Source organism: Somniosus microcephalus, chromosome 23 (genome assembly GCF_052327205.1).
Source record: "Somniosus microcephalus isolate GS21.2 chromosome 23, FLI_Smic_1.0, whole genome shotgun sequence".
Taxonomy (NCBI): Eukaryota; Metazoa; Chordata; class Chondrichthyes; order Squaliformes; family Somniosidae; genus Somniosus; species Somniosus microcephalus.
The window spans coordinates 70,189,313-70,210,671 of record NC_141009.1 but is presented as its reverse complement, the minus strand read 5'-3'; the positions used below and the strand labels follow the sequence as shown (position 1 = coordinate 70,210,671).

General features: G+C 56.6%; 1 protein-coding gene and 1 long non-coding RNA gene across 2 annotated transcripts in view; one reads left to right on the top strand and one right to left on the bottom strand.

Moving 5' to 3' along the window:
• Positions 1-18,136, bottom strand: part of LOC147101945 (uncharacterized) — a 71,388-nt gene extending 53,252 nt beyond the window's left edge. The window contains exon 1 of the mRNA XM_085965962.1: positions 17,914-18,136. Within this exon, the coding sequence (XP_085822088.1) occupies positions 17,914-18,021 (108 nt within the window). The 5' untranslated portion in view covers positions 18,022-18,136. The remainder of the gene's footprint in view (positions 1-17,913) is intronic.
• Positions 1-21,359, top strand: part of LOC147101944 (uncharacterized) — a 395,113-nt gene that overhangs the window by 117,495 nt on the left and 256,259 nt on the right. The gene's annotated exons all lie outside the window — the stretch shown is intronic.

Genomic DNA, 21,359 nt, shown 5'->3' with positions numbered 1-21,359 from the left:
CTAGTAACAGTGGGCTGTACACCGGCCCTAGTAACAGTGGGCTGTACACTGGTCCTAGTAATGGGTGGGCTGTACACTGGCCCTAGTAACAGTGGGCTGTACACCGGCCCTAGTAACAGTGGGCTGCACACTGGTCCTAGTAATGGGTGGGCTGTGCACTGGCCCTAGTAACAGTGGGCTGTACACTGGCCCTAGTAACAGTGGGCTGTACACTGGCCCTAGTAACGGGTGGACAGTACACTGGCCCTAGTAACAGTGGGCTGTACACTGGCCCTAGTAACGGGTGGACAGTACACTGGCCCTAGTAACAGTGGGCTGTACACTGGCCCTAGTAACAGGTGGGCTGTACACTGGCCCTAGTAACAGTGGGCTGTACACTGGCCCTAGTAACAGTGGGCTGTACAATGGCCCTAGTAACAGTGGGCTGTACACTTGCCCTAGTAACAGTGGGCTGTACTCCGGCCCTAGTAACTGGAGGGCTGTAAACTGGCCCTAGTAACAGTGGGCTGTACACCGGCCCGAGTAACGGGTGGGCTGCACACTGGCCCTAGTAACGGGTGGGCTGTACCCTGGCCCTAGTAACGGGTGGGCTGTACACCGGCCCTAGTAACGGGAGGCTGTACACTGGCCCTAGTAACGGGAGGCTGTACACTGGCCTTAGTAACAGGTGGGCTGTACACTGGCCCTAGTAACTGGAGGGCTGTAAACTGGCCCCAGTAACAGTGGGCTGTACACCGGCCCTAGTAACGGGTGGGCTGTACACTGACCCTAGTAATGGGAGGCTGTACACCGGCCCTAGTAACGGGTGGGCTGTACACCGGCCCTAGTAACGGGTGGCTGTACACCAGCCCTAGTAACGGGTGGCTGTCCACCGGCCCTAGTAACGGGTGGCTGTACACCGGCCCTAGTAACGGGTGGGCTGTACACTGGCCCTAGTAACGGGTGGGCTGTAAACTGGCCCTAGCAACGGGTGGGCTGTACACTGGCCCTAGTAACGGGTGGGCTGTACACTGGCCCTAGTAACGGGTGGGCTGTACACTGGCCCTAGTAACAGTGGGCTGTACACCGGCCCTAGTAACAGTGGGCTGTACACTGGCCCTAGTAATGGGTGGGCTGTACACTGGCCCTAGTAACAGTGGGCTGTACACTGGCCCTAGTAACAGTGGGCTGCACACTGGCCCTAGTAACGGGTGGACAGTACACTGGCCCTAGTAACAGTGGGCTGTACACTGGCCCTAGTAACGGGTGGACAGTACACTGGCACTAGTAACAGTGGGCTGTACACTGGCCCTAGTAACAGGTGGGCTGTACACTGGCCCTAGTAACAGTGGGCTGTACACTGGCCCTAGTAACAGTGGGCTGTACACTGGCCCTAGTAACAGTGGGCTGTACACTTGCCCTAGTAACAGTGGGCTGTACACTGGCCCTAGTAACAGGTGGGCTGTACTCCGGCCCTAGTAACTGGAGGGCTGTAAACTGGCCCTAGTAACAGTGGGCTGTACACCGGCCCTAGAAACGGGTGGGCTGTACACTGGCCCTAGTAACGGGTGGGCTGTACACTGGCCCTAGTAACGGGTGGGCTGTACACTGGCCCTAGTAACAGGAGGCTGTACACCGGCCCTAGTAACGGGAGGCTGTACACTGGCCCTAGCAACGGGTGGGCTGTACACTGGCCCTAGTAACGGGAGGCTGTACACTGGCCCTAGTAACAGGTGGGCTGTACACTGGCCCTAGTAACTGGAGGGCTGTAAACTGGCCCTAGTAACAGTGGGCTGTACACCGGCCCTAGTAACTGGAGGGCTGTACACCGGCCCTAGTAACGGGTGGCTGTACACCAGCCCTAGTAACGGGTGGGCTGTACACTGGCCCTAGTAACAGGTGGGCTGTACACTGGCCCTAGTAACAGTGGGCTGTACACCGGCCCTAGTAACTGGAGGGCTGTACACCGGCCCTAGTAACGGGTGGCTGTACACTGGCCCTAGTAACGGGTGGGCTGTACACTGGCCCTAGTAACAGGTGGGCTGTACACTGGCCCGAGGAACGGGTGGGCTGTACACCGGCCCTAGTAACAGGTGGGCTGTAAACTGGCCCTAGTAACAGTGGGCTGTACACCGGCACTAGTAACTGGAGGGCTGTAAACTGGCCCGAGTAACAGTGGGCTGTACACCGGCCCTAGTAACAGGTGGGCTGTACACCGGCCCTAGTAACGGGTGGGCTGTACACTGGCCCTAGTAACGGGAGGCTGTACACTGGCCCTAGTAACGGGTGGGCTGTACACTGGCCCTAGTAACAGGAGGCTGTAAACTAGCCCTAGTAATGGGAGGCTGTACACTGGCCCTAGTAACGGGTGGCTGTACACCGGCCCTAGTAACGGGAGGCTGTACACCGGCCCTAGTAACGGGTGGGCTGTACACTGGCCCTAGTAACGGGTGGGCTGTACACCGGCCCTAGTAACGGGTGGCTGTACACCAGCCCTAGTAACGGGTGGCTGTACACCGGCCCTAGTAACGGGTGGCTGTACACCGGCCCTAGTAACGGGTGGGCTGTACACTGGCCCTAGTAACAGGTGGGCTGTAAACTGGCCCTAGTAACGGGTGGGCTGTACACTGGCCCTAGTAACGGGTGGGCTGTACACTGGCCCTAGTAACGGGTGGGCTGTACACTGGCCCTAGTAACAGTGGGCTGTACACCGGCCCTAGTAACAGTGGGCTGTACACTGGTCCTAGTAATGGGTGGGCTGTACACTGGCCCTAGTAACAGTGGGCTGTACACCGGCCCTAGTAACAGTGGGCTGCACACTGGTCCTAGTAATGGGTGGGCTGTACACTGGCCCTAGTAACAGTGGGCTGTACACTGGCCCTAGTAACAGTGGGCTGTACACTGGCCCTAGTAACGGGTGGACAGTACACTGGCCCTAGTAACAGTGGGCTGTACACTGGCCCTAGTAACGGGTGGACAGTACACTGGCCCTAGTAACAGTGGGCTGTACACTGGCCCTAGTAACAGGTGGGCTGTACACTGGCCCTAGTAACAGTGGGCTGTACACTGGCCCTAGTAACAGTGGGCTGTACAATGGCCCTAGTAACAGTGGGCTGTACACTTGCCCTAGTAACAGTGGGCTGTACTCCGGCCCTAGTAACTGGAGGGCTGTAAACTGGCCCTAGTAACAGTGGGCTGTACACCGGCCCGAGTAACGGGTGGGCTGCACACTGGCCCTAGTAACGGGTGGGCTGTACCCTGGCCCTAGTAACGGGTGGGCTGTACACCGGCCCTAGTAACGGGAGGCTGTACACTGGCCCTAGTAACGGGAGGCTGTACACTGGCCTTAGTAACAGGTGGGCTGTACACTGGCCCTAGTAACTGGAGGGCTGTAAACTGGCCCCAGTAACAGTGGGCTGTACACCGGCCCTAGTAACGGGTGGGCTGTACACTGACCCTAGTAATGGGAGGCTGTACACCGGCCCTAGTAACGGGTGGGCTGTACACCGGCCCTAGTAACGGGTGGCTGTACACCAGCCCTAGTAACGGGTGGCTGTCCACCGGCCCTAGTAACGGGTGGCTGTACACCGGCCCTAGTAACGGGTGGGCTGTACACTGGCCCTAGTAACGGGTGGGCTGTAAACTGGCCCTAGCAACGGGTGGGCTGTACACTGGCCCTAGTAACGGGTGGGCTGTACACTGGCCCTAGTAACGGGTGGGCTGTACACTGGCCCTAGTAACAGTGGGCTGTACACCGGCCCTAGTAACAGTGGGCTGTACACTGGCCCTAGTAATGGGTGGGCTGTACACTGGCCCTAGTAACAGTGGGCTGTACACTGGCCCTAGTAACAGTGGGCTGCACACTGGCCCTAGTAACGGGTGGACAGTACACTGGCCCTAGTAACAGTGGGCTGTACACTGGCCCTAGTAACGGGTGGACAGTACACTGGCACTAGTAACAGTGGGCTGTACACTGGCCCTAGTAACAGGTGGGCTGTACACTGGCCCTAGTAACAGTGGGCTGTACACTGGCCCTAGTAACAGTGGGCTGTACACTGGCCCTAGTAACAGTGGGCTGTACACTTGCCCTAGTAACAGTGGGCTGGACACTGGCCCTAGTAACAGGTGGGCTGTACTCCGGCCCTAGTAACTGGAGGGCTGTAAACTGGCCCTAGTAACAGTGGGCTGTACACCGGCCCTAGAAACGGGTGGGCTGTACACTGGCCCTAGTAACGGGTGGGCTGTACACTGGCCCTAGTAACGGGTGGGCTGTACACTGGCCCTAGTAACAGGAGGCTGTACACCGGCCCTAGTAACGGGAGGCTGTACACTGGCCCTAGCAACGGGTGGGCTGTACACTGGCCCTAGTAACGGGAGGCTGTACACTGGCCCTAGTAACAGGTGGGCTGTACACTGGCCCTAGTAACTGGAGGGCTGTAAACTGGCCCTAGTAACAGTGGGCTGTACACCGGCCCTAGTAACTGGAGGGCTGTACACCGGCCCTAGTAACGGGTGGCTGTACACCAGCCCTAGTAACGGGTGGGCTGTACACTGGCCCTAGTAACAGGTGGGCTGTACACTGGCCCTAGTAACAGTGGGCTGTACACCGGCCCTAGTAACTGGAGGGCTGTACACCGGCCCTAGTAACGGGTGGCTGTACACTGGCCCTAGTAACGGGTGGGCTGTACACTGGCCCTAGTAACGGGTGGCTGTACACCGGCCCTAGTAACGGGAGGCTGTACACCGGCCCTAGTAACGGGTGGGCTGTACACTGGCCCTAGTAACGGGTGGGCTGTACACCGGCCCTAGTAACGGGTGGCTGTACACCAGCCCTAGTAACGGGTGGCTGTACACCGGCCCTAGTAACGGGTGGCTGTACACCGGCCCTAGTAACGGGTGGGCTGTACACTGGCCCTAGTAACAGGTGGGCTGTAAACTGGCCCTAGTAACGGGTGGGCTGTACACTGGCCCTCGTAACGGGTGGGCTGTACACTGGCCCTAGTAACGGGTGGGCTGTACACTGGCCCTAGTAACAGTGGGCTGTACACCGGCCCTAGTAACAGTGGGCTGTACACTGGTCCTAGTAATGGGTGGGCTGTACACTGGCCCTAGTAACAGTGGGCTGTACACCGGCCCTAGTAACAGTGGGCTGCACACTGGTCCTAGTAATGGGTGGGCTGTACACTGGCCCTAGTAACAGTGGGCTGTACACTGGCCCTAGTAACAGTGGGCTGTACACTGGCCCTAGTAACGGGTGGACAGTACACTGGCCCTAGTAACAGTGGGCTGTACACTGGCCCTAGTAACGGGTGGACAGTACACTGGCCCTAGTAACAGTGGGCTGTACACTGGCCCTAGTAACAGGTGGGCTGTACACTGGCCCTAGTAACAGTGGGCTGTACACTGGCCCTAGTAACAGTGGGCTGTACAATGGCCCTAGTAACAGTGGGCTGTACACTTGCCCTAGTAACAGTGGGCTGTACTCCGGCCCTAGTAACTGGAGGGCTGTAAACTGGCCCTAGTAACAGTGGGCTGTACACCGGCCCGAGTAACGGGTGGGCTGCACACTGGCCCTAGTAACGGGTGGGCTGTACCCTGGCCCTAGTAACGGGTGGGCTGTACACCGGCCCTAGTAACGGGAGGCTGTACACTGGCCCTAGTAACGGGAGGCTGTACACTGGCCTTAGTAACAGGTGGGCTGTACACTGGCCCTAGTAACTGGAGGGCTGTAAACTGGCCCCAGTAACAGTGGGCTGTACACCGGCCCTAGTAACGGGTGGGCTGTACACTGACCCTAGTAATGGGAGGCTGTACACCGGCCCTAGTAACGGGTGGGCTGTACACCGGCCCTAGTAACGGGTGGCTGTACACCAGCCCTAGTAACGGGTGGCTGTCCACCGGCCCTAGTAACGGGTGGCTGTACACCGGCCCTAGTAACGGGTGGGCTGTACACTGGCCCTAGTAACGGGTGGGCTGTAAACTGGCCCTAGCAACGGGTGGGCTGTACACTGGCCCTAGTAACGGGTGGGCTGTACACTGGCCCTAGTAACGGGTGGGCTGTACACTGGCCCTAGTAACAGTGGGCTGTACACCGGCCCTAGTAACAGTGGGCTGTACACTGGCCCTAGTAATGGGTGGGCTGTACACTGGCCCTAGTAACAGTGGGCTGTACACTGGCCCTAGTAACAGTGGGCTGCACACTGGCCCTAGTAACGGGTGGACAGTACACTGGCCCTAGTAACAGTGGGCTGTACACTGGCCCTAGTAACGGGTGGACAGTACACTGGCACTAGTAACAGTGGGCTGTACACTGGCCCTAGTAACAGGTGGGCTGTACACTGGCCCTAGTAACAGTGGGCTGTACACTGGCCCTAGTAACAGTGGGCTGTACACTGGCCCTAGTAACAGTGGGCTGTACACTTGCCCTAGTAACAGTGGGCTGTACACTGGCCCTAGTAACAGGTGGGCTGTACTCCGGCCCTAGTAACTGGAGGGCTGTAAACTGGCCCTAGTAACAGTGGGCTGTACACCGGCCCTAGAAACGGGTGGGCTGTACACTGGCCCTAGTAACGGGTGGGCTGTACACTGGCCCTAGTAACGGGTGGGCTGTACACTGGCCCTAGTAACAGGAGGCTGTACACCGGCCCTAGTAACGGGAGGCTGTACACTGGCCCTAGCAACGGGTGGGCTGTACACTGGCCCTAGTAACGGGAGGCTGTACACTGGCCCTAGTAACAGGTGGGCTGTACACTGGCCCTAGTAACTGGAGGGCTGTAAACTGGCCCTAGTAACAGTGGGCTGTACACCGGCCCTAGTAACTGGAGGGCTGTACACCGGCCCTAGTAACGGGTGGCTGTACACCAGCCCTAGTAACGGGTGGGCTGTACACTGGCCCTAGTAACAGGTGGGCTGTACACTGGCCCTAGTAACAGTGGGCTGTACACCGGCCCTAGTAACTGGAGGGCTGTACACCGGCCCTAGTAACGGGTGGCTGTACACTGGCCCTAGTAACGGGTGGGCTGTACACTGGCCCTAGTAACAGGTGGGCTGTACACTGGCCCGAGTAACGGGTGGGCTGTACACCGGCCCTAGTAACAGGTGGGCTGTAAACTGGCCCTAGTAACAGTGGGCTGTACACCGGCACTAGTAACTGGAGGGCTGTAAACTGGCCCGAGTAACAGTGGGCTGTACACCGGCCCTAGTAACAGGTGGGCTGTACACCGGCCCTAGTAACGGGTGGGCTGTACACTGGCCCTAGTAACGGGAGGCTGTACACTGGCCCTAGTAACGGGTGGGCTGTACACTGGCCCTAGTAACAGGAGGCTGTAAACTAGCCCTAGTAATGGGAGGCTGTACACTGGCCCTAGTAACGGGTGGCTGTACACCGGCCCTAGTAACGGGAGGCTGTACACCGGCCCTAGTAACGGGTGGGCTGTACACTGGCCCTAGTAACGGGTGGGCTGTACACCGGCCCTAGTAACGGGTGGCTGTACACCAGCCCTAGTAACGGGTGGCTGTACACCGGCCCTAGTAACGGGTGGCTGTACACCGGCCCTAGTAACGGGTGGGCTGTACACTGGCCCTAGTAACAGGTGGGCTGTAAACTGGCCCTAGTAACGGGTGGGCTGTACACTGGCCCTAGTAACGGGTGGGCTGTACACTGGCCCTAGTAACGGGTGGGCTGTACACTGGCCCTAGTAACAGTGGGCTGTACACCGGCCCTAGTAACAGTGGGCTGTACACTGGTCCTAGTAATGGGTGGGCTGTACACTGGCCCTAGTAACAGTGGGCTGTACACCGGCCCTAGTAACAGTGGGCTGCACACTGGTCCTAGTAATGGGTGGGCTGTACACTGGCCCTAGTAACAGTGGGCTGTACACTGGCCCTAGTAACAGTGGGCTGTACACTGACCCTAGTAACGGGTGGACAGTACACTGGCCCTAGTAACAGTGGGCTGTACACTGGCCCTAGTAACGGGTGGACAGTACACTGGCCCTACTAACAGTGGGCTGTACACTGGCCCTAGTAACAGGTGGGCTGTACACTGGCCCTAGTAACAGTGGACTGTACACTGGCCCTAGTAACAGTGGGCTGTACAATGGCCCTAGTAACAGTGGGCTGTACACTTGCCCTAGTAACACTGGGCTGTACTCCGGCCCTAGTAACTGGAGGGCTGTAAACTGGCCCTAGTAACAGTGGGCTGTACACCGGCCCGAGTAACGGGTGGGCTGCACACTGGCCCTAGTAACGGGTGGGCTGTACCCTGGCCCTAGTAACGGGTGGGATGTACACTGGCCCTAGTAACAGGAGGCTGTACACCGGCCCTAGTAACGGGAGGCTGTACACTGGCCCTAGTAACGGGAGGCTGTACACTGGCCTTAGTAACAGGTGGGCTGTACACTGGCCCTAGTAACTGGAGGGCTGTAAACTGGCCCCAGTAACAGTGGGCTGTACACCGGCCCTAGTAACGGGTGGGCTGTACACTGACCCTAGTAACGGGAGGCTGTACACCGGCCCTAGTAACGGGTGGGCTGTACACCGGCCCTAGTAACGGGTGGCTGTACACCAGCCCTAGTAACGGGTGGCTGTCCACCGGCCCTAGTAACGGGTGGCTGTACACCGGCCCTAGTAACGGGTGGGCTGTACACTGGCCCTAGTAACGGGTGGGCTGTAAACTGGCCCTAGCAACGGGTGGGCTGTACACTGGCCCTAGTAACGGGTGGGCTGTACACTGGCCCTAGTAACGGGTGGGCTGTACACTGGCCCTAGTAACAGTGGGCTGTACACCGGCCCTAGTAACAGTGGGCTGTACACTGGCCCTAGTAATGGGTGGGCTGTACACTGGCCCTAGTAACAGTGGGCTGTACACTGGCCCTAGTAACAGTGGGCTGCACACTGGCCCTAGTAACGGGTGGACAGTACACTGGCCCTAGTAACAGTGGGCTGTACACTGGCCCTAGTAACGGGTGGACAGTACACTGGCACTAGTAACAGTGGGCTGTACACTGGCCCTAGTAACAGGTGGGCTGTACACTGGCCCTAGTAACAGTGGGCTGTACACTGGCCCTAGTAACAGTGGGCTGTACACTGGCCCTAGTAACAGTGGGCTGTACACTTGCCCTAGTAACAGTGGGCTGTACACTGGCCCTAGTAACTGGTGGGCTGTACTCCGGCCCTAGTAACTGGAGGGCTGTAAACTGGCCCTAGTAACAGTGGGCTGTACACCGGCCCTAGAAACGGGTGGGCTGTACACTGGCCCAATAACGGGTGGGCTGTACACTGGCCCTAGTAACGGGTGGGCTGTACACTGGCCCTAGTAACAGGAGGCTGTACACCGGCCCTAGTAACGGGAGGCTGTACACTGGCCCTAGCAACGGGTGGGCTGTACACTGGCCCTAGTAACGGGAGGCTGTACACTGGCCCTAGTAACAGGTGGGCTGTACACTGGCCCTAGTAACTGGAGGGCTGTAAACTGGCCCTAGTAACAGTGGGCTGTACACCGGCCCTAGTAACTGGAGGGCTGTACACCAGCCCTAGTAACGGGTGGCTGTACACCAGCCCTAGTAACGGGTGGGCTGTACACTGGCGCTAGTAACAGGTGGGCTGTACACTGGCCCTAGTAACAGTGGGCTGTACACCGGCCCTAGTAACTGGAGGGCTGTACACCGGCCCTAGTAACGGGTGGCTGTACACTGGCCCTAGTAACGGGTGGGCTGTACACTGGCCCTAGTAACAGGTGGGCTGTACACTGGCCCGAGTAACGGGTGGGCTGTACACCGGCCCTAGTAACAGGTGGGCTGTAAACTGGCCCTAGTAACAGTGGGCTGTACACCGGCACTAGTAACTGGAGGGCTGTAAACTGGCCCGAGTAACAGTGGGCTGTACACCGGCCCTAGTAACAGGTGGGCTGTACACCGGCCCTAGTAACGGGTGGGCTGTACACTGGCCCTAGTAACGGGAGGCTGTACACTGGCCCTAGTAACGGGTGGGCTGTACACTGGCCCTAGTAACAGGAGGCTGTACACTGGCCCTAGTAACAGGTGGGCTGTACACCGGCCCTAGTAACGGGTGGGCTGTACACCGGCCCTAGTAACGGCTGGCTGTACACTGGCCCTAGTAACGGGTGGGCTGTACACTGGCCCTAGTAACAGGTGGGCTGTACACTGGCCCTAGTAACGGGTGGGCTGTACTCCGGCCCTAGTAACAGGTGGGCTGTAAACTGGCCCTAGTAACAGTGGGCTGTACACCGGCCCTAGTAACTGGAGGGCTGTAAACTGGCCCTAGTAACAGTGGGCTGTACACCGGCCCTAGTAACAGGTGGGCTGTACACCGGCCCTAGTAACGGGTGGGCTGTACACTGGCCCTAGTAACGGGAGGCTGTACACTGGCCCTAGTAACGGGTGGGCTGTACACTGGCCCTAGTAACAGGAGGCTGTACACTGGCCCGAGTAACAGGTGGGCTGTACACTGGCCCTAGTAACAGGAGGCTGTAAACTGGCCTTAGTAACAGGAGGCTGTACACTGGCCCTAGTAACAGGTGGGCTGTACACTGGCCCTAGTAACGGGTGGGCTGTACACTGGCCCTAGTAACGGGTGGGCTGTAAACTAGCCCTAGTAATGGGAGGCTGTACACTGGCCCTAGTAACGGGTGGCTGTACACCGGCCCTAGTAACGGGAGGCTGTACACCGGCCCTAGTAACGGGTGGGCTGTACACTGGCCCTAGTAACGGGTGGGCTGTACACCGGCCCTAGTAACGGGTGGCTGTACACCAGCCCTAGTAACGGGTGGCTGTACACCGGCCCTAGTAACGGGTGGCTGTACACCGGCCCTAGTAACGGGTGGGCTGTACACTGGACCTAGTAACGGGTGGGCTGTAAACTGGCCCTAGTAACGGGTGGGCTGTACACTGGCCCCAGTAACGGGTGGGCTGTACACTGGCCCTAGTAACGGGTGGGCTGTACACTGGCCCTAGTAATGGGTGGGCTGTACACTGGCCCTAGTAACAGTGGGCTGTACACCGGCCCTAGTAACAGTGGGCTGTACACTGGCCCTAGTAACAGTGGGCTGTGCACTGGCCCTAGTAACGGGTGGACAGTACACTGGCCCTAGTAACAGTGGGCTGTACACTGGCCCTAGTAACGGGTGGACAGTACACTGGCCCGAGTAACAGTGGGCTGCACACTGGCCCTAGTAACAGGTGGGCTGTACACTGGCCCTAGTAACAGTGGGCTGTACACTGGCCCTAGCAACAGTGGGCTGTACACTGGCCCTAGTAACGGGTGGGCTGTACACTGGCCCTAGTAACTGGTGGGCTGTAAATTGGCCCTAGTAACAGTGGGCTGTACTCCGGCCCTAGTAACTGGAGGGCTGTAAACTGGCCCTAGTAACAGGTGAGCTGTACACCGGCCCTAGTAACAGGTGGGCTGTAAACTGGCCCGAGTAACGGGTGGGCTGTACACTGGCCCGAGTAACGGGTGGGCTGTACACTGGCCCTAGTAACAGGAGGCTGTACACCGGCCCTAGTAACGGGAGGCTGTACACTGGCCCTAGTAACGGGTGGGCTGTACACTGGCCCTAGTAATGGGAGGCTGTACACTGGCCCTAGTAACAGGTGGGCTGTACACTGGCCCTAGTAACTGGAGGGCTGCAAACTGGCCCTAGTAACAGTGGGCTGTAAACCGGCCCTAGTAACTGGAGGGCTGTACACTGGCCCTAGTAACGGGTGGGCTGTACACTGGCCCTAGTAACTGGTGGGCTGTACACTGGCCCTAGTAACGGGAGGTTGTACACTGGCCCTAGTAACGGGTGGGGTGTACACTGGCCCTCGTAACGGGTGGGCTGTACACTGGCCCAAGTAACGGGAGGCTGTACACTGGCCCTAGTAACGGGTGGGCTGTACACTGGCCCTAGTAACGGGTGGGCTGGACACTGGCCCTAGTAACGGGTGGGCTGTACACTGGCCCTAGTAACGGGTGGGCTGTACACCGGCCCTCGTAACGGGAGGCTGTACACCGGCCCGAGTAACAGGTGGGCTCTACACTGACCCTAGTAACGGGTGGGCTGTGCACCGGCCCTAGAAACAGTGGGCTTTACACTGGCCCTAGTAACGGGAGGCTGTACACCGGCCCTAGTAACGGGTGGGCTGTACACTGGCCCTAGTAACGGGTGGGCTGTACACTGGCCCAAGTAATGGGAGGCTGTACACTGGCCCTAGTAACAGGAGGCTGTACACTGGCCCTAGTAACGGGAGGCTGTACACTGGCCCTAGTAAGAGGTGGGCTGTACACTGGCCCTCGTAACAGGAGGCTGTACACTGGCCCTAGTAACAGGAGGCCGTACACTGGCCCTAGTAAAGGGAGGCTGTACACTGGCCCTAGTAACGGGAGGCTGTACACTGGCCCTAGTAACAGGAGGCTGTACACTGGCCCTTGTAACAGGAGGCCGTACACTGGCCCTCGTAACAGGTGGGCTGTACACTGGCCCGAGTAACAGTGGGCTGTACACTGGCCCTAGTAACGGGAGGCTGTACACTGGCCCTAGTAACAGGAGGCTGTGCACTGGCCCTAGTAACGGGAGGCTGTACACAGGCCCTAGTAACAGGTGGGCTGTACACTGGCCCTAGTAAAGGGTGGGCTGTACACTGGCCCTAGTAACGGGCGGGCTGTGCACTGGCCCTAGTAACGGGTGGGCTGTACACTGGCCCTAGTAACGGGTGGGCTTTATATTGGCCCTAGTAACGGGTGGGCTGTACACTGGCCCTAGTAACGTGTGGGCTGTACACTGGCCCTAGTAACGGGTGGGCTGTACACTGGCCCTAGTAACGGGTGGGCTGTACACTGGCCCTAGTAACGGGTGGGCTGTACACTGGCCCTAGTAATAGGAGGCTGTACACTGGCCCTAGTAACAGGAGGCTGTACACTGGCCCTAGTAACAGGAGGCTGCACACTGGCCCTAGTAACGGGAGGCTGTACACAGGCCCTAGTAACGGTGTGCTGTACACTGGCCCTAGTAACGGGTGGGCTGTACACTGTCCCTAGTAACGGGTGGGCTGTACACTGGCCCTAGTAACGGGTGGGCTGTGCACTGACCCTAGTAACGGTGGGCTGTACACTGGCCCTAGTAACGGGTGGGCTGTACACTGGCCCTAGTAACGGGTGGGCTGTACACTGGCCCTAGTAACGGGTGGGCTTTGTATTGGCCCTAGTAACGGGTGGGCTGTACACTGGCCCTAGTAACGGGTGGGCTGTACACTGGCCCTAGTAATGGGTGGGCTGTACACTGGCCCTAGTAACGGGTGGGCTGTACACTGGCCCTAGTAACGGGAGGCTGTACACTGGCCCTAGTAACGGGTGGGCTGTACACTGGCCCTAGTAACGGGAGGCTGTACACTGGCCCTAGTAACAGGTGGGCTGTACACTGGCCCTAGTAACTGGAGGGCTGTAAACTGGCCCTAGTAACAGTGGGCTGTACACCGGCCCTAGTAACTGGAGGGCTGTACACTGGCCCTAGTAACGGGTGGGCTGTACACTGGCCCTAGTAACGGGTGGGCTGTACACTGGCCCTAGTAACGGGAGGTTGTACACTGGCCCTATTAACGGGTGGGGTGTACACTGGCCCTAGTAACGGGTGGGCTGTACACTGGCCCAAGTAACGGGAGGCTGTACACTGGCCCTAGTAACAGGTGGGCTGTACACTGGCCCTAGTAATGGGTGGGCTGTACACTGGCCCTAGTAACGGGTGGGCTGTACACTGGCCCTAGTAACAGTGGGCTGTACACTGGCCCTCGTAACGGGTGGGCTGTACACCGGCCCTAGTAACGGGAGGCTGTACACGGGCCCGAGTAACAGGTGGGCTCTACACTGACCCTCGTAACGGGTGGGCTGTACACCGGCCCTAGTAACAGTGGGCTGTACACTGGCCCTAGTAACGGGAGTCTGTACACCGGCCCTAGTAACAGGTGGGCTGTACACTGGCCCTAGTAACGGGTGGGCTGTACACTGGCCCTAGTAACGGGAGGCTGTACACTGGCCCTAGTAAGAGGTGGGCTGTACACTGGCCCTCGTAACAGGAGGCTGTACACTGGCCCTAGTTACAGGAGGCCGTACACTGGCCCTAGTAACAGGTGGGCTGTACAGTGGCCCTAGTAACGGGTGGGCTGTACACTGGCCCTAGTAAAGGGAGGCTGTACACTGGCCCTTGTAACGGGAGGCTGTACACTGGCCCTAGTAACAGGAGGCTGTACACTGGCCCTAGTAACAGGAGGCCGTACACTGGACCTAGTAACAGGTGGGCTGTACACTGGCCCTAGTAACAGTGGGCTGTACACTGGCCCTAGTAACGGGAGGCTGTACACTGGGCTAGTAACGGGAGGCTGTACACAGGCCCTAGTAACGGTGTGCTGTACACTGGCCCTAGTAACGGGTGGGCTGTACACTGGCCCTAGTCACGGGTGTGCTGTACACTGGCCCTAGGAATGGGTGGGCTGTGCACTGACCCTAGTAACGGTGGGCTGTACACTGGCCCTAGTAACGGGTGGGCTGTACACTGGCCCTAGTAACGGGTGGGCTGTACACTGGCCCTAGTAACGGGTGGGCTTTGTATTGGACCTAGTAACGGGTGGGCTGTACACTGGCCCTAGTAACGGGTGGGCTGTACACTGGCCCTAGTAATGGGTGGGCTGTACACTGGCCCTAGTAACGGGTGGGCTGTACACTGGCCCTCGTAACGGGTGGGCTGTACACTGGCCCTAGTAACAGGAGGCTGTACACTGGCCCTAGTAACAGGAGGCTGTACACTGGCCCTAGTAACACTAGGCTGTACACTGGCCCTAGTAATGGGAGGCTGTACACAGGCCCTAGTAACAGGTGGGCTGTACACTGGCACTAGTAACGAGAGGCTGTGCACTGGCCCTAGTAACGGGTGGGCTGTGCACTGGCACTAGTAATGTGTGGGCTGTACACTGGCCCTAGTAACGGGTGGGCTGTGCACTGGCCCTAGTAACGGGTGGGCTGTACACTGGCCCTAGTAACAGGTGGGCTGTGCACTGGCCCTAGTAACAGTGGGCTGTACACTGGCCCTAGTAACAGTGGGCTGTGCACTGGCCCTAGTAACGGGAGTCTGTACACTGGCCCTAGTAACAGATGGGCTGTGCACTGACCCTAGTAACGGGTGGGCTGTGCACTGGCCATAGTAACGGGTGGGCTGTGCACTGGCCCTAGTAACGTGTGGGCAGTACACTGGCCCTAGTAATGGGTGGGCTGTACACTGGCCCTAGTAACGGGTGGGCTGTACACTGGCCCTAGTAACGGGTGAGCTGTTCACTGGCCCTAGTAACAGGAGGCTGTACACTGGCCCTAGTAACAGGAGGCTCTACACTGGCCCTAAATACAGTGGGCTGTACACTGGCCCTAGTAATGGGTGGGCTGTACACTGGCCCTAGTAACGGGTGGGCTGTACACTGGCCCTAGTAAAGGGTGAGCTGTACACTGGCCCTAGTAACAGGAGGCTGTGCACTGGCCCTAATAACAGTGGGCTGTACACTGGCCCTAGTAACGGGTGGGCTGTACACTGGCCCTAGTAACAGTGGGCTGTACACTGGCCCTAGTAACGGGTGGGCTGTACACTGGCCCTAGTAACGGGTGGGCTGTACACTGGCCCTAGTAATGGTGGGCTGTACACTGGCCCTAGTAACGGGAGGCTGTACACTGGCCCTAGTAACGGGAGGCTGTACACAGGCCCTAGTAACGGTGTGCTGTACACTGGCCCTAGTAACGGGTGGGCTGTACACTGTCCCTAGTAACGGGTGGGCTGTACACTGGCCCTAGTAACGGGTGGGCTGTGCACTGACCCTAGTAACGGTGGGCTGTACACTGGCCCTAGTAACGGGTGGGCTGTACACTGGCCCTAGTAACGGGTGGGCTGTACACTGGCCCTAGTAACGGGTGGGCTTTGTATTGGCCCTAGTAACGGGTGGGCTGTACACTGGCCCTAGTAACGGGTGGGCTGTACACTGGCCCTAGTAATGGGTGGGCTGTACACTGGCCCTAGTAACGGGTGGGCTGTACACTGGCCCTAGTAACGGGTGGGCTTTGTATTGGCCCTAGTAACGGGTGGGCTGTACACTGGCCCTAGTAACGGGTGGGCTGTACACTGGCCCTAGTAATGGGTGGGCTGTACACTGGCCCTAGTAACGGGTGGGCTGTACACTGGCCCTAGTAACGGGTGGGCTGTACACTGGCCCTAGTAACGGGTGGGCTGTACACTGGCCCTAGTAACAGGAGGCTGTACACTGGCCCTAGTAACAGGAGGCTGTACACTGGCCCTAGTAACACTAGGCTGTACACAGGCCCTAGTAACAGGTGGGCTGTACACTGGCACTAGTAACGAGAGGCTGTACACTGGCCTTAGTAACAGGAGGCTGTGCACTGGCCCTAGTAACGGGTGGGCTGTGCACTGGCCCTAGTAACGTGTGGGCTGTACACTGACCCTAGTAACGGGTGGGCTGTGCACTGGCCCTAGTAACGGGTGGGCTGTACACTGGCCCTAGTAACGGGTGGGCTGTGCACTGGCCCTAGTAACAGTGGGCTGTACACTGGCCCTAGTAACAGTGGGCTGTACACTGGCCCTAGTAACAGATGGGCTGTGCACTGACCCTAGTAACGGGTGGGCTGTGCACTGGCCATAGTAACGGGTGGGCTGTGCACTGGCCCTAGTAACGTGTGGGCTGTACACTGGCCCTAGTAATGGGTGGGCTGTACACTGGCCCTAGTAACGGGTGGGCTGTACACTGGCCCTAGTAACGGGTGAGCTGTTCACTGGCCCTAGTAACAGGAGGCTGTACACTGGCCCTAGTAACATGAGGCTGTACACTGGCCCTAAATACAGTGGGCTGTGCACTGGCCCTAGTAATGGGTGGGCTGTACACTGGCCCTAGTAACGGGTGGGCTGTACACTGGCCCTAGTAACGGGTGAGCTGTACACTGGCCCTAGTAACAGGAGGCTGTGCACTGGCCCTAATAACAGTGGGCTGTACACTGGCCCTAGTAACGGGTGGGCTGTACACTGGCCCTAGTAACAGTGGGCTGTACACTGGCCCTAGTAACGGGTGGGCTGTACACTGGCCCTAGTAACGGGTGGGCTGTACACTGGCCCTAGTAATGGTGGGCTGTACACTGGCCCTAGTAATGGTGGGCTGTATACTGGCCCTAGTAACGGGTGGGCTGTACACTGGCCCTAGTAACGGTGGGCTGTACACTGGCCCTAGTAACGGTGGGCTGTACACTGGCCCTAGTAACGCTGGGCTGTGCACTGGCCCTAGTAACAGGAGTCTGTACACTGGCCCTAGTAACGGGAGGCTGTACACTGGCCCTAGTAACGGTGGGCTGTACACTGGCCCTAGTAACGGTGGGCTGTACACTGGCCCTGGTAACGCTGGGCTGTACACTGGCCCTAGTAACGGGTGGACAGTACACTGGCCCTGGTAACGGTGGGCTGTACACTGGCCCTAGTAACGGGAGGCTGTACACTGGCCCTAGTAACGGGTGGGCTGTGCACTGACCCTAGTAACAGTGGGCTGTACACTGGCCCTAGTAATGGTGTGCTGTACACTGGCCCTAGTAACGGGTGGGCTGTACGCTGGCCCTAGTAACGGGTGGGCTGTACACTGACCCTAGTAACGGTGTGCTGTGCACTGGCCCTAGTAACGGGTGGGCTGTACAGCAGCACTAACTCTCCGAACACCATGGAGCCAAGGTACTAGGTGGAAGAGTAAGAGCTGATAGAGAGTGAAAGGTCCAGGCAATGGGGAACAAAATGGATAAACCAAAGGGAAAGGGTTGAAGGGATAACCTGGGCTCCACATATTTTGGCATATCCTTCGTTAAAGGATTAGTCCTTGCATTCTGTTATCGTGATGAGACACACAAAGCACTCACCTGTTCCGGGAGAGCTCGGCCGTCCTCAGTCATACCCCCAGATGGCGGGTGGTTTACAACAGGCCGCAATGCAGGGCTATGGGGAGAGGGCAGGGCAGTGCGACTCATGAGATACCTCCTTCACAGAGCCAGTACAGGCAGGACAGGCTGGGTGACCTCCTCCTGTGCTCTATGAATCTAGAAGACGATGGGTCCTTGCCAGAGAGCTGCTTTCCGAATGTCTCCTTACTGTCAGCTAGATACTGGGAAGAAAACGGAGAGATAATGGTCAAATTCAAATCTGGCACTTCTCATTTCTGGCGTGTGCTTTTGTGGATTTACACTTTTGAAAGTGATCCATTTGCTTGAATTGATCATGGTGATTGCTGGCCTTCACTTCTGGTGGTAGCTTCAGTATATTTAAGGTGAAGGACTATTCGCTTCAACTAAAGGTTTGGGGAAATTCTGGAGTGTATTTGAAGAAGTTTGGAAGATTAAAGAAAGGTGAGAGAGGATTCCAGAATGGAAAGTTACAAGATTTAAGTGAGGCTGTCTATTTAACGTGTCAGCCATAGCTCAGTGGGCAGCACTCTCGCCTCTGAGTCAGAAGCTTGTGGGTTCGAGTCCCACTCCAGAGGCTGACACTCCAGTGCAGTGCTGAGGGAGTGCTGCACTGTCAGAGGTGCCGTCTTTTGGATGAGATGTTAAACCGAGGCCCCGTCTGCTCTCTCAGGTGGCCCATGGCACTATTTGGAAGAAGAGATGGGGAGTTGGATCTTGCTGTGCGCTAATTGGCTGCCGCGTTTCCCACATTACAAAAGTGACTACACTCCAAAAGTACTTCATTGGCTGTAAAGCACTTTGAGACGTCCTGAGAACACACATAGAAATACGTAAAAGTTACAACGTGGAAACAGGCCATTCGGCCCATCCAGTCCATATCAAACTTTTTTCAGATAATCACTCCTGTGAAGCACCTTGGGATGTTTTACTACAGCAAAGTCGCTATATAAATGCAAGTTGTTGTTGTTGTGTCGGTGTTTACCCCCCACGTGACCAAATAGTCCTGATCACATTAACCCGGCCTGTCCCCATATCTCTGAAACCCCTTTTCCTGAATCCACCTCTCCAATCCAACCTTCAATATTGACACAGTTTCTGCCTCAGTCCCTGACCCAGGAAGTGAATTCCACAGCCTCACGACTCTCTGTGTGGAGAGGTTTCTCCTGCTCACTGTTCTAAATCTCTTACATTTAATCTTGTATCTCTGGCCCCTCGTTCTAGACCCTCAACTACTGAAACAGGCTGTTTCCATCGAGCCTGGCCCATCCTTTCATACATAGAAACATAGAAGATAGGAGCAGGAGTCGGCCATTCGGCCCCTCGAGCCTGCTCCGCCATTCAATGCGATCATGGCTGATCATCCAAACTCAGTACCCTGTCCCTGCTTTCTCCCCATACCCCTTGATCCCTTTAGCCTTAAGAAATATATCCAACTCTTTCTTGAATATATTTAATGTATTGGCCTCAACTGCCTTCTGTGGTAGAGAATTCCACAGCTTCACCACTCTCTGGGTGAAGAAATTCCTCCTCATCTCTGTCCTAAATGGCTTACCCCTTATCCTTAGACTGTGAGCCCTGGTTCTGGACTCCCCGACCATCAGGAACATCCTTCCTGCATCTAGTCTGTCCAGTCCTGTCAGAATTTTATAAGTTTCAATGAGATCCCCTCTCATTCTTCTAAACTCCAGCGAGTACAAGCCCAATCGACCCAATCTCTCCTCATACGTCATTCCTGCCATCCCTGGTATCAGCCTGGTGAATCTTTGCTGCACTCCCTCCATGGCAAGAACATCCTTCCTCAGATAAGGCGACCAAAACTGCACACAATACTCAAGGTGTGGTCTCACCAAGGCCCTGTGCAACTGCAGCAAGACATCCTTGTTCCTGTACTCGAACCCTCTCGCTACGAAGGCCAACATACCATTTGCCTTCTTAACCGCCTGCGTCACCTGCATCCTTACCTTCAGCGACTGGTGCACAAGGACACCCAGGTCTCGTTGCACTTCCCCTTCTCCCAATCTATTGCCAGTCAGATAATAATCTGCCTTCCTGTTTTTGCCACCAAAGTGGATAACCTCACATTTATCCACGTTATATTGCATCTGCCCAATCGCCAAACCTGTCCAAATCATACTGGAGTTTCTCGGCACCTTTAAACACCTCTATCATATCGCCCTGTAATCTGTGTTGTTCTAATGAAAAAAGACAACTTTTCAAGTCTTTCTTTGTCATTTTATTGCTTCACACCAGGTAGCATCCGTGTGAATCTGTGTCGTACTTAGGCTTAGAGGGTGCAGAATTCTTAAAGTGCATCCAGGAGAGCTTTTTGAGCCAACATGTAGAAAGTCCTACAAGAGAGGGGGCGATACTGGACCTAATTCTGGGGAATGTAGCCGGGCAAGTGGTGGAAGTGTCAGTAGGAGAGCACTTTGGCGACAGTGACCATAATTCGGTGAAATTTAAGGCGGTCATGGAAAAAGACAAAGACGGCCCGGAAATAAGGGTTCTAAATTGGGGGAAGGCCGATTTTAATATGATAAGGCAGGATCTGGCCAAAGTGGACTGGGAGCAGCTACTTATAGGAAAATCCACATCAAAACAGTGGGAGACTTTCAGAAGGGAAATAGAGAGAGTACAACGCCAACATGTTCCTGTAAAGGTCAAGGGTGGGACCAACAAGCAAAGGGAACCTTGGATGACAAGGGATATACAAAAATGCATTAGGAAAAAAAGGGGGGCTTTTGGCCATTACAAAAGACTAAAGACGGAGGAAGCCCTAGAGGAGTATAAAAAGTGCAGGGGCATACTCAAAAAAGAAATTAGGAGGGCGAGGAGGGGCCATGAAATAACACTGGCGAGCAAAATAAAGGAAAATCCTAAGATGTTTTATAAGTATATTAAGGGCAAGAGGATAACCAGGGAAAGGGTAGGGCCCATTAGGGACCAAAGTGGCAATCTGTGTGTAGAACCAGATGATGTAGGCGGGGTTTTAAATGAATATTTTGCATCTGTGTTCACTATGGAGAAAGACGATGCAGACATAGAAATCGGGCAAGGGGATTGTGACATACTTGAACATATTAGCATCGAGAGGGAGGCGGTGCTAGCGGTTTTAGCAGGCCAAAAAGTGGATAAATCCCCAGGCCCGGACGAGATGTATCCCAGGCTGCTGTGGGAGGCAAAGGAGGAGATTGCAGGGGCTCTGACACAAATTTTCAGAACCTCTCTGGCCACAGGGGATGTACCAGAGGACTGGAGAACAGCTAATGTAGTACCATTATACAAGAAGGGTAGCAGGGATAAACCAGGGAATTACAGGCCAGTGAGCCTAACATCTGTGGTAGGGAAATTATTGGAAAAAATTCTGAGGGACAAAATTAGTCTCCACTTGGAGAGGCAAGGAT